General features: G+C 41.3%; 1 protein-coding gene across 19 annotated transcripts in view; it reads right to left on the reverse strand.

Annotated features, from left to right (window-relative positions):
- Nucleotides 1–1,797: 1,797 nt before the first annotated feature.
- LOC111065723 (regulating synaptic membrane exocytosis protein 2) overlaps nucleotides 1,798–15,581 on the reverse strand; it is a 40,121-nt gene continuing 26,337 nt past the window's right edge. For 11 of the 19 annotated variants that reach the window (XM_041595065.1, XM_041595064.1, XM_041595063.1 and 8 more), the window contains 2 exons: nucleotides 12,463–15,365; nucleotides 11,722–12,396 (listed from right to left, as the gene is read on the reverse strand). In XM_041595065.1, coding sequence (XP_041450999.1) covers nucleotides 12,104–12,396; nucleotides 12,463–15,365 — 3,196 coding nt within the window. In that variant the 3' untranslated portion in view covers nucleotides 11,722–12,103. Of the gene's footprint in view, nucleotides 4,989–5,307; nucleotides 5,517–6,241; nucleotides 6,934–7,008; nucleotides 7,177–7,247; nucleotides 7,426–8,720; nucleotides 8,938–11,589; nucleotides 12,397–12,462; nucleotides 15,408–15,581 lie in introns of those variants that run through there. The other 8 variants (XM_041595072.1, XM_041595074.1, XM_041595071.1 and 5 more) reach the window with 7 other exon arrangements.

Raw genomic sequence — 15,581 nt, forward strand, 5'->3', positions numbered from 1 at the left:
TGTTTGTGATCGGGAGAGTCCTGCCAATCGATTAGCACCCAAAAAAAGGATAACAGGATACTTTTTGCCAAAACCGTTAAAAATGTCCTTTTCGTCCTTTTTCGATTTCCAATAAATTGGCAGGACTCTCCCGATCACAGAAAGACATGCCACGCCCAGATCGGCCCATAAATAGTCGAGATATAGGCAAACGAAAAAAACAACAAAATTCAGCAGCCAGATGGCGAAAACGAAGAAATTTTCGACCGAGTACCAGGCGAACAGAAATCAGCAGAAAGCTACTTTTCAAATTTTTTTTTAAAAATTTGTTCAACCCCAAAAGTATGCTATGATTTTTAATAATATGGTAGCTAAAAGTATGCAACACAATTTGTCTCCTTTTTTCTTTTCGACTGAAAATCTAAAAATTGAAAAAACCCTGGTTTGGAACGCCATTAATTTTAAACGAGAACTTTTGTTGCACAACAATAACAAAAACTTTTGTAGTACAAAATACTATAAAAAAAAACAAATTACAACAGGCCAGTTTGGTTTTTGTTTTCTCCGTTATTTGTGTCCTGATCGATGGCTTCCTGCAATTGGAAGAATGGATGGAGTTCTTACCAAGGACAAAGGATATTTTTCCCCCATACTTACTATGGCATACTTACTTTCCTGTTCCGATTTGGAAGTGCCGCGCCTTCTCGTGTTCGCGAGAATATGCCCGATCGGTTGCACTCAGATTTTCTTCAAGGACAATAAGGATATTGCCTTTTATCGGTATTTTGTACTCGATTATTAATTAAATCGCTAAAGCTACCCTATATCTCTGCTGATCAGGGGTTGCCAGGTATTATTGTGATCGGGAGAATATACCCGATCGTTTGGCAATCAAGGACAATAAGGATATTCTCCTTTTAGCGTTTAATGTCTGTAAATCCGCCATTTCTCGTCCGAGCCAGAAAATTCGGCTTGCCTTTGAGTTTTTGAGACCGGATATACAAACCTCTGATGTCCTGACTAAGGACCTTCACTCGGAACTGTTGTTAAAGGAGGAGGGATCGAGCTTTGCATAATTGTTCAAGATAACTCTTAGACAGCACGCGCACACCATCATTGTAGAGTATTCGATAGGCCGATCGTATTAATTTTCGTTATAAAGACTGATTAGTGTTATAAAACAATTTGAAAGGCACTCACATACACCAGAACCTATGCAAGACACCCCCAAAAATCAAATCATTAGAAATCCAATGCATTGATACGATAGAGAATAGGCCATAATTTAGTTTAGTATATCGTCTTTAACTTTGGTTCCTTTGAGAAACGCACTAAAATAAACGGGATAGCAACGTTAAAGCAAACGAGAAACTTTTGTAACATAATTTCCTAATTCAATTAAAAGTTAATTAATATGAAATACCCTAAAATAAAAGTAAAAGTACTAAGTATTGCATACAGAAAAATTACACCAATTTAATTATTACGTATAATTGTATCTTGGGTCGAATTTGTTGTATAAGCGAGCGAAACTTGTAAATGATAGTAAGGTTAAACCCAAATACCCGATATGGCACACGGATAAACGCATCTAAATATATTTAATATGGTAAATCAATAAATGCATAAATGTTTAAATTATTTATACATACTATATATGGATTAAATGGTTTATCAATGGTAAATAAAGAAATACCACCGCTTTATGTGAAACCCCAAAATATTTGCGAGTTTTCCATTACAATGCTGGGGGACCTCCATGGGGAAATGAAACGCCATTTTCTGCTTTATTAGAAAACAATTTTTAATGAATTTTCCTTTGTTTTGTTATTTAAATGTTGCTTTTCATTAAAGATTTTCTCTTTAGTTTTTAGTTTTACACAATTCAAGTTTCTGTGTTCATCAATATTAATAATGCCTTCTCTGCAAATCTTTGTTAATAATATAATTTTAGTTTTTTGGTTTTGTTTTTGTTTTTTGTTTTTGTTTTTTACATATTCTTTTCACAGTTTATTGTCGTTTCTCGACCTTCGATTGTTGTCGAGATATTAAAATACAATACAAGGTATCCAGAGCGCCCAGCGAGCGCTGGCCCCTGCCTCCTAATCAATTTTGTGTTCAACATTTGCAATAAATGATATATTCTTCTGTTGTTCTTGTGGTTGTTGTGTAGATAGCATTTTTGTTTTGTTCTGTTTTGTTTCTTGTTGTTTTTTGGTTGCCCTTGAAATAACTTGCCGTAATATATCTTCATTTGCTTCAGTAACATTTTCTATATGCTTTTGTCATTTGTGTGACTTAAATGTAACGAATTCTAGAGGAATTCTAATAAGAATTTTCTTTTTATGTCTCAACGAAGAAAATGTCCTTTCCGCAACTGTATCTCAGGAAGTGTAAACTTAATTGTTTTTCCTATAAAATTCCCTATCATTCCAATTGTAAACGGAAAGAGCATTTCAACTTCGGCTCTTGCCGCCGTTCTTTTGCACTTCCTGTTCATATACTTTGCTGGTTTGCTGATTAATTAAAGCAACTTCGAATGTTTTTTCTGAAGGAGAGCAGTGGAAACAATACAAAGATAAAGATAGAGATAGAGAGAGAGTTTTATCATAGAATAGTTTGTATGAAGTTCGTGTCTATCGGAGTGGAGTGTACAAATCTGATTATCTATAATGTCTGTATGCTTGTTTTTTGTAGGTATGTATCTCTGATTTGATTTATATATCGTATAATTAGTTGCTGGAAACCTCGCTGGTAGTTTTTTCTTCTTCTTCTTTTCTTCATCTTCTGACTTTCCTCTTAATGTGTGGTTTTCCTCTGTTCTTGTTTTTTTTTTTGTAGCAACATTTTGAATGCATTCTCCCCTGCGTGATTTGGCAATTGTTTACGTATCTCTGTAGTTGTCGTAGTTCTGATATAGGAGGCTGCAGCTTGGATGGATATGCACCTGTATGCAATGTATGTATTATATATTTAACTTTATCTTGTTGTGTGTTGAAAGCTGAATGAATGGACGGAAAGGTTCAAATTAATATCCGTAGCCATGAGTGAAGCAAAAAGAACGAACATTAAATTACTGGATAGGAACAATAGCTACGTTTCTCGTATATATATTATTTATATATTTGCTTGACTATAGTCCTAATACGAGTACACTATATATGTATGTATAAAAGTAAACTGCTCCCATCCATCACTCTGTCTGTTTGTCTGTCTGTCTGTTTGTCACAGGCCTGTGATATGTTTCCTTTAAAGTGAACCAATTGCGGTGTCTCCTCCCCTCTGGGAATGCATTGCAAAATGTTGCACCAAAAGAACGACAATGGAGTATCTCTCAAACTATAAATGTAATATTAATTTGCAAACTATCTTTGGTTTTTCTCCTTTCTCTATTCCATTTTTTCCTATTACTTTTCCATTTATGCTAATGTGTTACGACGCTATGTGTTAATGTATGTTGTAATGTATGTGTCTTTGGCAAGCAGGTAACGATTTTTACAGCTCACACTATTAACTTGAAGGTACTTGATGCGTTTTGTTCGAGGCAAATTGATTGGAACCGAGTCAGCGGCGCAAACGGATTCTATAGCGATTCTCTAGAAGCGTGAAAAGGGGAAGCGCGGCTAGCTACAACAAAATCGCGTTATAGTATTTGATAGTATGTGTCTATATAGAAAGATAGAGAGACCGATCGAGAGAGAGAGTTTCTCATTGCTCTAGTTTAAATTATATGATACATAGCTGTGTGTATGTGTGTGTGTGTGTGTGTGCCCATCGCTAGCCGGCAAAAACTCGCACATTTTGGGGTTGCTGCGGAGTTTTTGCCGGAGCGCAGAGCTAAATAATTTCCATTAAGCCTATAAAGAACGACAATCGACAATCGAATGTCCGGATGTGGTGTGTCTATGCAACGTGTGTCTATGCTGTGTGTGTGTGGATTGATCCTATGTACAGCTTAAGTTGAGAATTTGTATTAAGTTAAACTTGCTCATCTCTCGCTTGGTAAATATTTGTGGTTGTTGTTCGATTAATACATATTCATCTCATCATATACATATCTCTAGAATTAATCTCCCGTTTTTGTAGTTACCCAAACCTTAAACTTGAACTTTAAGTTTAGGTTTAATCGTAAGTTAGGCTTATTTAAGTGTTAGTGGTTCTTTGCTTGCTTAAACTGTAAATATATTTATATATATATATAGATTTATATTAATATATATATATATATATATATGTATGTATATATACTTAAATAACTGCCATCGCATCGTCTGAAAATCTTCTACAGATATTCGATTTAGATTTAGCTAATTATTTATTAAACATTTTATATTTCCTTTCCGCACGCTGCTCAAGCTTAAGCGTTGGCTTAGGCATGACTGACAGCACTTGAACTTTCTCTCCTTACATAATTTCTCTTTGGTTTTCGGTTATTGGTTTTCTGCTCCTTCTCGTTTATCAATAATAGTTTTTTGTTAAGTAATAATAAACGTATTAATCGTATTACGAAAATAATAGTGATCTTAGGTGTGTAGTAAAAATTAATTTAAATATGCATAATTTACAAGTATCCTTTTTTTGTCAAATGTTATCCATTATATATGTATGTTTATATGTATGTATATAATATATATGACCTCGTATATATACATATATGTATATCTATCTTGTATCTGTTTTCCATAGTTACGTTTCAATCATTTTACTGTGTTCTCGGTTCTCGTTTCTCGGTTCGTTAAATGCATTTGTTTTCATGACTTACAAAAATTAGATATTTTCTCTTTTTTTCTCGTTTTTGGTTTTCTCGTTTTTTGGTTAATTTATTTTCTTTGGAAATCCTCCTCTCCTTTGTTTGTAGAATAGAAAAAATTACTGATTTGGACTTAGCTTGGGCCAGCAACATGACGAATGGGGATCATCGGGCGGCGGCCGCATTGCTTCCGCTGCTGCAGGCTGACCTTGGTCCTTTGCTATTTGGCTGCCTGGCTGGCAGCTCTTTGCAAGGGTTACTGTAAGAATTGGGATGAAAAAATTCACAAATATATTAGTCACACATGCCTGACACACAGCGAAATGTTTGTTGGCTGTTAATTGTTTTTGTTGTTTTTTTTTTGGACGTGTATTAACTGGGTTTATATATGGTTTTGTTTTCTGTTTTAATCGGTTTAGTTTAAAAATGTGTGTGTATTTTTTCCTTTTTTTCATTTTCTAATTCAGTGTGTTGTAAAATGGCAAAGTGGCAGAATGTGTGTTGGGACTAGCGCACTAGAGAGTGTGTAAGCAGAAGACGCCATTGGAATTGTATTGTATTGGAGGTTATTCACTTACTGAATTCAGTTCAGTTTTGAGTTCGCTTTGGAATTGGAATTGTGCTTGGGTGCTTAAAGTGTTTTCGTTGTGGTTGTTGTTGTTGTAGTTGTTGTTGTTTTTATTGTTGTTGTTGTTGTAGTTGGTTTTGGTGTTGTTAGTGTTGGAAAGTGTTATTCACCCGGCTCCTCCATTATGACTGATTCACCGGCCCAAACAATCGGACGACCCTGGTGTGGCAGTTTTTCAAAATTGATTTACAATTTATAGAACTTCTTTTTCATTAGAGAATATTAGTTGTTAAATAGCGCTAGCCTAAGCAAAAGCTAGTTTATAGTTTTATGTATATTGTATGTATGCTATTTATTGTTAGCCATGATTTGCCATTTTATATATGTATGTAATAGTAGTGTGTTATTGTGTGTGTGTGTGTGCTGTGAGCAATGATGCACCACTTTACTGACCATTCAGTTGTGGCTATCAAATGATAATCGAATGGAGAATATATATATTTTATTTTATATATTTTCTTGTTTAAAATCATCTACGGGGGGCATGCACTAGGAAAATGCTTAACAAAATGGTTGTGAGAATGTGAGTTGGTTTCTACGAGTAATTCGATTGTATTTTGGTTTGTGGTTGGGTAGTTCGGGGATAGAGAAACATACCTATATGAGTATTGAACGAGTCTATGTGAAAGCTACGTTGTAGTAACGGTAGATTTATATGGTGACTTTTGCGAGAGAGGATATATATATATGTATATATATTTCATTTTTGATTTTGATTTTGGTTGCGATCAACATTATTTTTGTTTCATTTACACTTTTCAGCATACAATGCAAATTGCTGTTGTTCTTGTTCTGGTTGTTGTTGTGGAAGTTGTTGTTGTTGTTGGCCTCATGGTTGTGGTGTTTGTGGGTGTTTCGGTGTCTGTGTGTGTGAATATAACAAGCGTTTCATTTACAGGAGTGCGTGTGGCTGTGTCATTATATTATAGTATATGTAGTATGTAGATATTTGCTAACTAAAAACAAATGCATTTGAAAATGTTCACTATTTTATCGATATTATTTTGTTTAGTTGTTTTTATCGAATCAATCGCTTGATTTTGATCTGCTGATTTTACAGGTGTTTGTTTTTTGTGTGATTTGACTACTCTACAAATTGTTTAATTTAAGTTGCTGGTTAATGTTGTTGGTAAATTGTTTACTTGGTTTACTTTGCACATTACGATCAATACGAAACTAAATGTCGAGACATACGTATGCAAATATATATTTTGTGTCTGGCGTGTGGGTATCATTGGGTTTCTTTTTATATATAAATATCATAAATAATGCAAATGTGCTTTTTTTTAACCACTTGCTAGTGCAAGTTCTAGCTAAGTTGCATTTGGTATTTGTACGTTTCGAATTTAGTTCGCAGATGTTTCGCTAAATCCTAGAGTTTGAGTGAATCGAGTGAGGCTAAAGATGAGCGCCTAGAGCCTAAACCTATGTTAGAACAACTGACCAGTGAGGTGGTGCCAAAGAGCTTATACCAGCCGATCACGATATTTGACAGATTCAGATCGTCGAGCATTATCTGAGCAACGCCCATAAACACTTTCTTCTCGATGCGCCCGTAGTCGCCCCAAACGGTTATCTAAAAGACGAGTGCCAAAAACGATTAGTTCGATTGCAAATTGATTTGAAATATATATATTTCAAAGAGTCTCGCCTGGAGTATGCAACCAGCGTAGGAGTGCTTGAACACCAACTGCTGCTGGTAGAGCGGATCCAGGGTGCGACGCGCCGTCGATGTCTTCATCTTGTCCACACAGTTCTTTCCCGACACCAGATACACCTTCACATACGGAGCGGGCAGCATCTTCGATGAGGGTTTTTGCTACATAGAAATAATCCATTATTATTATTATGGGTTTTCTCATTGGGTGAAGGTGATTATTTAAAACGTACCGTCAATCCTCTGGCTCGTATGACCTCCACCTCTAGAAAGCCCTTTTGATGGCACATCGATAGCTGAATGTCGCCCAGTGAGGGTGCACCCAGCACCTGGCGACCCACCAGTTGTCCTGGTCCCAGGCCCTCGACAAACTCATTGAGGGCTCCATCATTGCGCAACGAGGGAGAGAATCTGTATGTTTTCAGTTTGGGGGGTGGTAGGGTAGGGCATGACGCAGGATGGGAGTATTGTGTAAAGAGTATAGTATTAGTATTGATTCGTGGTGGCGGTTTCTAATAGCTAGAGGTCAACCTCTCTCTCATTTGGAGATCATTTAAATAAGAGATCATAATAATTCACAACAAATTTGTCAAGAAAGAAATAACTCTTATACACAGGGAGTTGTAGAAAGACAGTTAAATGTAGTTGTAGTTTGTTGTTGGTGGTTGGTTGGTGGTGGTTGGTGGTTTGGTGGTTTGGTGCGACTGCATCTGTTTGTGTTCTGAAAGTGTGGCTGAGTGTTTTGGGTGGTTGGGTGACAGGTGGTTGTGGCGGTGCAAAAGGAGAGAGAGAAAGGGAGAGGCAGAGACAAGTAGAGGGTCACAGATCGCAATACGAGATGGTGGCATGCAAGCGTTCGAAGCGTTCCCAGGAGCAAAAGTGCAGAGAAGGTACTAAAACTAGCTGGAAGTGGGAGACGCTTGGATTAAGCGTCTATAAGATCTTCCCCAAGAGATGGAAGGTCTATTCTTTGTTTTGGAAGAGGAGGAGGTGGGTGGGCAAGTACCCTATAAAGAGCCACAGTGCTGTAAAGGTCTAGGTGCCTAGGTCTAAATCGTACTCTAAGTACTCGACAGTTGTCTTTTATTTACACGGACACACACACACACATCGAGAGGTGAGAATAACTTTCTTATATACATATACATATATATATAGATATTGCTGCAAAATCAAAAAGATTAAATCAAGATTAAATCACGTGGTTACAGAAAAATACACAAAGAAGTAGTGGAAGAGAATCAAAACGAAACTAAAGCAAAATTACGTGGAATACATTTAAGAGAAAATATAGTAGGGTATACGGAAATGCAGGCTCTCGCTTTCAACGGCTTTTTAAGGCTCACATAGACAACAATTAAGATGACGGCAAAGAAAGGACACAAAGAGAGTTATAGGATAATATTGAAGGCGAGAGAGAGAGTGGAGAGAGAGTGTAAGAGTTATAGTAAAATTATAGTTAGGAACGCGACATAGATTACCATATACAAAAGCCAATCGAAAAAACAGTTTAATTTATTAGAGTTGGAGGAGAGAGTCACACAGAGAGAGAGAGAGAGAGAGTAAGAGAAGAGGCACAGGCAAAGTTGAGAGAGATGGAGAGGAGAGTTTGTCAATTTCTTAATATGTAGATATTTTTTTTTGGTTGATGGAAATTTAATTTTAATTGCTATCGTTATGCCGAACAGTTGAACGGGAAAACTTACGATGAACCCTCGGAGCTAGATATCGAGTGTATACTGCCGGCACTGTAACGGGTCACTGAGAGCACCGGCGGCACCTCCACCGATCGCTGGATGCTGCCCGCCGAGCCACGCGACTGCCGTTGGTAATATGGATGTGGTGGTGGTAGTGTGATATGATGGTGCTGACTAGCGGAGCTAGTCGAGCTGCCTGAATACTGTGCCTGATACTGCTCTTGTTCTGTCGGAAACAACGATATATTTATACATATATAGATATATATATATATATTGACATATATATTGATACATATATACTACTCGTATGTGTGGTGGCATATGGTACAGATATATATATATATACAAAAGGGTGTGTTTCGTTATCGTATCGTATCGAAACTTAAAAGCGAACAAACTGCAGCAATGCATAGTGAAGTGAGATTGCGACGCTGGCACTGGGGGACTATCATCGACGTTGGGCTCTTGGAAACCGGATCCGAATCTACATCGAAATCGAATTAGTAATCGTAATCGTAATCGAAGCTGGCACCCGTAGAAGTAGCGAAATAACTGTACAGAAATCAAAGCCACAGAGAAGAGTCTTAAACGTAAATTTAAATTGTACAAAAATATAAGAGTAAAAATAAAGCGAGAACGAGAAACTGAATATAGTTAAGAACATAGAACATTATAGACTAAATATACATTATCCTATATGTATATATATATATTAATATATTGGCGAAATCATCAAAAATCAGTGGCGCAACTTAAAACATTTACTCATTGGCTACTTTTTGCAGGGTGATTGATTGATTGTTTTTTTTTTTTTTGCATTTTGTTGCAATTGAAAGAACTGGCATCGATTCCCAGTTGGGCCTCCGCCAGCTCGGTCCACTAAAGAGTTCTTTGCTTGGATGTGTTCTTCTAATTTTTATAGAGTATTTTTATTATATATCTGGTGATGCACTTGGTATCTGGTATCGCTGGTTGAATGCAATGCGAATTTGGTTGCTGTATTGTTTGGCAAATTCTCAGATGATTCATTTTGGTGGATGCTATGCTGCGCTTTGTTTGTTGTTTGTAATTTTGTAGTTTGTTGTTCTTGTTGTGGTGAGCTTTTAATGTGTGTTAGTTGTTGATTGTTGTTGTTGTTTTGTTGGATGGCATGGCTGTTGACTTTCTGTGACAGAGCTCCCTGTATATATATGTTTTTTTTTTTTTTATGTATGTAATAGATATATCCAAATTGATTTCGCAAAATAAAATAAAACTGAAGAAAAATCTTGTAGGAAACAGATGATAAACATTAGTTCGTTGACATGGGTTCGGGTATCAGCTTAATCTAGATCCTCGGGCATGCTTAAAACTCAGTTTTGAGTCTGTCGACACTGTCGAATCTGTTCAGTGTTGGATAATGTTGAACAATGTTGGACAGATGTGTATGTGGTGTGGGTGTGGCTGTGGGTATCATCTTCTGCTGCGAGTATGAACAATGTTGGAATAACTCTTACCGCACCCGACACGACACGAGCTACATAAATGGGGATCGTATCTAAGTTTATGCGAAAGCTTCACGAGTATAGTGATATCAATATGCAATACAGAGAAGAAGGCTGTAAGAGATTGGCAGGTAGCTGGATATATGTCGAGTACGAGTGGTTAAGAGTATATTGGTATTAGGTATAAGTTCAGGTATTAGTTATTGGTATTGGTATAACTCAATGCATGCAAATCGAACATAATTCTAGTATAAAATGTTGGATATATGTGTGGGATTATAGAAATCAATATAGTATTATCGATAAATGGCATTAAAAATTGGAACGGGGGGTTAGTAATTAATTAAGTTTTATTCTTGAGAAAACAAATCTCGCTACGAAAGTAAAATGCAAAAATGGGGGCTAATACAATGGTGGCCCCCCCACACACACACACACCACAATACAGTGAGCGTGAAAAGTGTGTGCTGTTGCTGCTGTTGTTGTTGTCTGTCGCACAGCCAAAAGCTTTGCGTTGTGCCGCATTTGCTCCGATTCAGCGGCATGCAACTGTGGCCAGGCAAAGCTTTTGGTGTGTGCCTCGCATCATCGCCATGGGAATTTCATTCGAGTATTCCCTGTTAAGCCTAAAAATACGTATCGACTTTGGATTGTTTGTTGGTTTGTTGGTTTTTGGTTGGGTTTTGTTCTGGTTTTTATTTTTTTTGTTTTTTTTTTGGCCGGTCTTGCTGCGCCTGCGTTTCAAGGTGAACGGAAATCATAAATCAAGTAAATCAGGACGAGGAGGAGGCTGGGTACAGTTACAGGGTACAGTTTGTCATGCCTGCAGCGCCAGAGCTTCAGAGCGAGATAGAGAGAGAGAGAGAGAGCATTTGGTTGAATTAAGCTTTTTGCAGAAAAGCATTAAAGAGCAGAAGAGCGAGTGAAACAGAGAAAGAGAGAGAGAGAGAGCAAAAGTTGATGAAAAGCTCTTACAGCTACGAGTAGAAGGGCATGACATCCTGTGTGCTTAAAGGGAGTTTTTTTAGTTTTCTTTTTTTTGGAGTCTTGGATTTTGGAGGCTTACTTGGAGTGTTTCTTGTTGTTACTGTTACTGGTATTTGTTACAGATACTGTTACTGTTAATGTTACTGTTTTCTGGGCTAACTAATGTTTATCATCATCTTAATCATTATGAGCTTTTCGTTTCTCATTGATTTTCCTTCCATTTTCTTATTTTCCTCTTTACGAAAAACAAATGCAACTAAAAACTCAAAAAGAAAGTCACCAAAAATGATAAGTGAACCGAAAAATAGAACTGATAGTATATAGCATAGAGTTTAGAGTTTAGAGAGAGAGAGAGTTAGAAGATAGATAGATAGAGATAGAGAGTAAGTTGGACTTGTGCGCACCTTTCCCCACCGGCACCATCGACGAAAAACTGCTCAATGGCATCCGCCTCCGAGGACGAGCCACGCGAGAGGCCACCGCCGCCAACGCCTCCTCCGCCAGCAGCACCACTGGCACCACCAGCGGCTGCCACGACGCCACCGCCACCGCGCAGCTCGCGCGTGATATCACCGGGCAGCACTTCTTCGCTGCGATGCACCGTGAACGAGTTCTTACCCTTCTTTCCAAAGCCCATACGTCTTTTACGACCTTCGAGTACGGCACATACATACATACATATATTTCATATGTTATTTAATTGTTTTTCCCTTTTTTTTTTTTTAGTATTATTTAGTAGTTGGTTACGATATCGGTTAGTATAGCAATGGGGGTTAGCTTCAATGGTTATAATGCTTAAATACGGTTAGTAAGGAACGTAAAAAAATAAATCTAAGAATGTGTGTAGAAACCAAAAGACGGCGATGGAATGCTGCATCAACCGGATATAATTCCCGGTTAGAGCCTACAATGCATTGACTATCGACTGATAACGGATTGATTGACTGATTGACTAACAGACAGATAGACTGATTGTCTGGCTTGTCCGATTTGATTGTCTGAATATCGATTACGAAACACAAGGCAACAGAACGAGAGAACTGTAAACGAGCGCAAACACAAAAATGGATTCAAAATTGTCCTACCTGTTGCGGACAGCTGTGAGGTGGAATTGGATTTCTTGCCCATGCCGCTGCCGCCCTTTGGCGAGCGTTCCTGGTCCACGGTGCCGCCTTTTTTGCGATCATTAGCGGTATCCGATTGGCTTCCATCTGCAGGCAGAGATCGGGTTAGTAAATGGATACAAGATCTTAGAGTGAATAAAACAAAAATTGTACCAGCTTTATCTTCTCCTTCGGCGCCACCTTCTGTGGATTTGGCACCGCCCCCAGTGCCGTTCTTGTCCTTGTCGTACTCGCTGAAGTCGTCATCCAACATGGCATCGATGGCATCCCAGTCGATGGCGTCGAGCGGAGCATCCGCGTCCGCATCCGCATCGTTCGTTGTTGTTGCGTTTGTATCGTTCGTATTATTTGTTGTATTTGTATTCGTTGTTGGATTTGTGGCAGTTGTTGTAGCATTTGTTGCAATTGTTGTTGTTGTTGTTGTTGTTGAAGTTGTCGTTGTTGTCGTCGTCGTTGTCGCCGCATTCGTTGCATTCGACGATGTGTTTGTTGTTGTTGAATTTGTGATTGTTGTTGTTGTATTGTTGATGAGATTTGTGCATGTATTTTGTTGTTGTAATTGTTGTGTGGGATTTGTTGCGTCATGAGTCAAGTTGTTAACGTCATTCGTTGTTGTGTTCATTGGTGTTGTTGTTGAATTTGTGTTCGGTTGTTGTTGTTGTTGGTGTGGTGTTGTTGATGATGATTGGGCACGGTTGTTGTTGTTGTTATTGTTATTGTTCATGTAATTGTTATAGTTGTTAATGTTGGTGTTCGTGTTGGTGTTGGGTGATGCATTTGTTGTAATTGGTTGATTAGCGACACCATGATGTTGTTGTGGGGGATTTGCAAAAGAGGAAGAAGAAGCATTATTAGCATTATTACCACCGACGACGACATTACCAGCAGCGGCAGCAGATGTTGCACCACCGCTCCCACTACTAGATTTCGTCTGTTGCTCCGATGATGCCATCGTTCCGCCGATAGCGATGCCTTCTTTCCCTTTTTTGTTGTGACTTTGACTAACACTAACACTACTCGCTTGTTGTTGTTGGCTATTGTGGTGGTGGTTGGTGGTTGTGGTGTGATTCTGGTGGTGTGATTGGTGGTTGAGTGTGGTACTGTTACTGTAACTGTTCATATTGTTGTGTTGACCACCGCCCCCGCCCCCGCTACCGTTTCCGATTCCGATTGCATTATGACCGCCCCGCTGCTCGCCACCATGCTGCGACAGTGAATAGTCCATCCCCGTCGATCCACCGTCCCGTGCCTCCATGGGCGAGAAATTGTGCGCATTCTGTGCACTGGGCGGATGTGGCAGATTCCGCCGACGCTTCAGATACGGCGCCGCCGGGCCGTAGAGCTTCTGTTGATTGGTCCGTTGCAAATCCAGCGACATGGCTCCCCGCTGCTGTCGGTGCGGCCCGCGAAAAAGGGATGGGGCGACGCCACGGCGGGTCCAGCCCACATCCGAGTCGTAGGTGATGGTCACGATCTTGTCGTCGGTGACAAGGAAATGCGAGTGGCTCAGCGGATTGTGGGCATCCACATTGGCGCCCATGTACGACTGCCGGATGTTCGTCTCGGAGCCGTAGCGCCGCGACATGGGCAGCTGTCCCTCCGCCGGGGACGTCGAGGAGTGGGGATAGGGGTAGGAATGGGTATAAGGATAGGCGGCCGCCTCGTGTTGGGCCACCTCATCCTCGTAGCGGATGCGCCGACGGCCCCAGCTCTTGTTGTGCAGATCGTCGTAGTCCAGGGAGCGCGACTGACCCTCGTGGAACATGCGTCGGCGCTCGAGCTTCGGCTTCTTCAGGATCGAGGTGGGCTGCGCCCTGGCCGTCGACTCAGAGATGGGCACGGCGGACACCAGGGCGTCCTCGCTCAGCTGGCGCGACAGACGTAGCACGGACTGGGTGGGCAGCGACGGAGGCGCCGCCAGCTGCGCCTTGGCTCGCCTATGGGCGGTCGGCGTAGGCGTGTGCACGTGATAGGTGGGCACGGCGCCGAGGTTCACCTGGGGGCCGGTGAGGCCGCCCAGGAAGTGCTGGTCGACGCACTCGCCGCACATTGCCGGGTCCATGGTGGGCAGCGAGGGTTCCGAGCTGCTCGGCTGGTACATCGAGGCGGAGAGCGAGGGGCGGCGCAGCAGTTGCTCCGCACTGTACGGGTATGCGATCGGTTGATGCTGCGGATGCGGATGCGCGTCCACCAGGCAGCAGGGATCCGTACAGGCTCCGATTGTCAGTCCGGGCATGGCCAGAGCCGTGTTCGTCGATAGCACCACCGGCTGGCTGCCGTTCTGGCAGTGGCTGCAACTCTTGTCCAGATGATCCCGCACATAGCCCACGTACGAGCTGGGCGAGGAGGATACCGTGTGGGCGTGGTCATGGGCGTGGGCGTGGACATTGGGAATGGGCGAGGAGCTGCGGAAGAGATTCATGACGGGCGTGGTAATGCGCTTGAATTGCTCAAAGCTGGGCAGTGGCAGCGGCAGCGGATAGGCATGAGCAAAGGCTGAGGCTGAGGCGGAGGCGGAGGCAGAGTTGGGTGGTGTCTGTCCGTTGGGCCGTCGTTGGAACATGTCGTTGGACGTCAGAAATGACGAATGGTGGTTGTTGGTGACTGCTGAGGACAAATGAGGCGAATAGTAGACGGAATGCGGATGCAGATGCACATGAGGATCGAGTGGTTCGAGTGGATCGAGCGGATCAATGACCGACGTCTCCTCAGCAGCTGTCGCCGGCTCCACAAAGAATTGCTCCACCAGTTCGCCGCTATTCGCGTCCGTCACCAGGACACGTTGCGGTGCTCCCATCCCCATCCCACAACCCATTCCAACTCCGAGTCCGAGTCCCGCCGAAATGGGTGGGGAATCTGCGGCCGCCATGGCCGCCAAATGCTGCAGTTGCTCCAGCTGCTCCAGCAGCAGCAGCTGTTGTGTGCCGCCACCAGCAACATGCGACAGGTAGTCGCAGTCATCCACCTCAATGGTGTTGGCACGATTGGCTGCATCCAAGGGATGCTGCATCATCCGCAGTCCAGTTACGGGTCCTCCATTGGCACCGCCCAAAAAGCTGTTGCGAACGCCAAAGAGATTGCGCCAGTTGTGGGCGAAGCTATCGGTTATTTATCGGGTAACGGTAACGGTTTTGGTAACGGGTGGTGGTAGGTGGGTGGTTTATATCGGGGTTGTGTGGTTTATATCGGTTGTGGTTTATATCGTGTTCGGTGTTCGTGGTTCGGGGTTCATTAGTCATGCAGAGTGTGTTATACGTTTCGGTGTTGGAAGG

Source organism: Drosophila obscura, unplaced genomic scaffold (assembly GCF_018151105.1).
Source record: "Drosophila obscura isolate BZ-5 IFL unplaced genomic scaffold, ASM1815110v1 contig_4, whole genome shotgun sequence".
Taxonomy (NCBI): Eukaryota; Metazoa; Arthropoda; class Insecta; order Diptera; family Drosophilidae; genus Drosophila; species Drosophila obscura.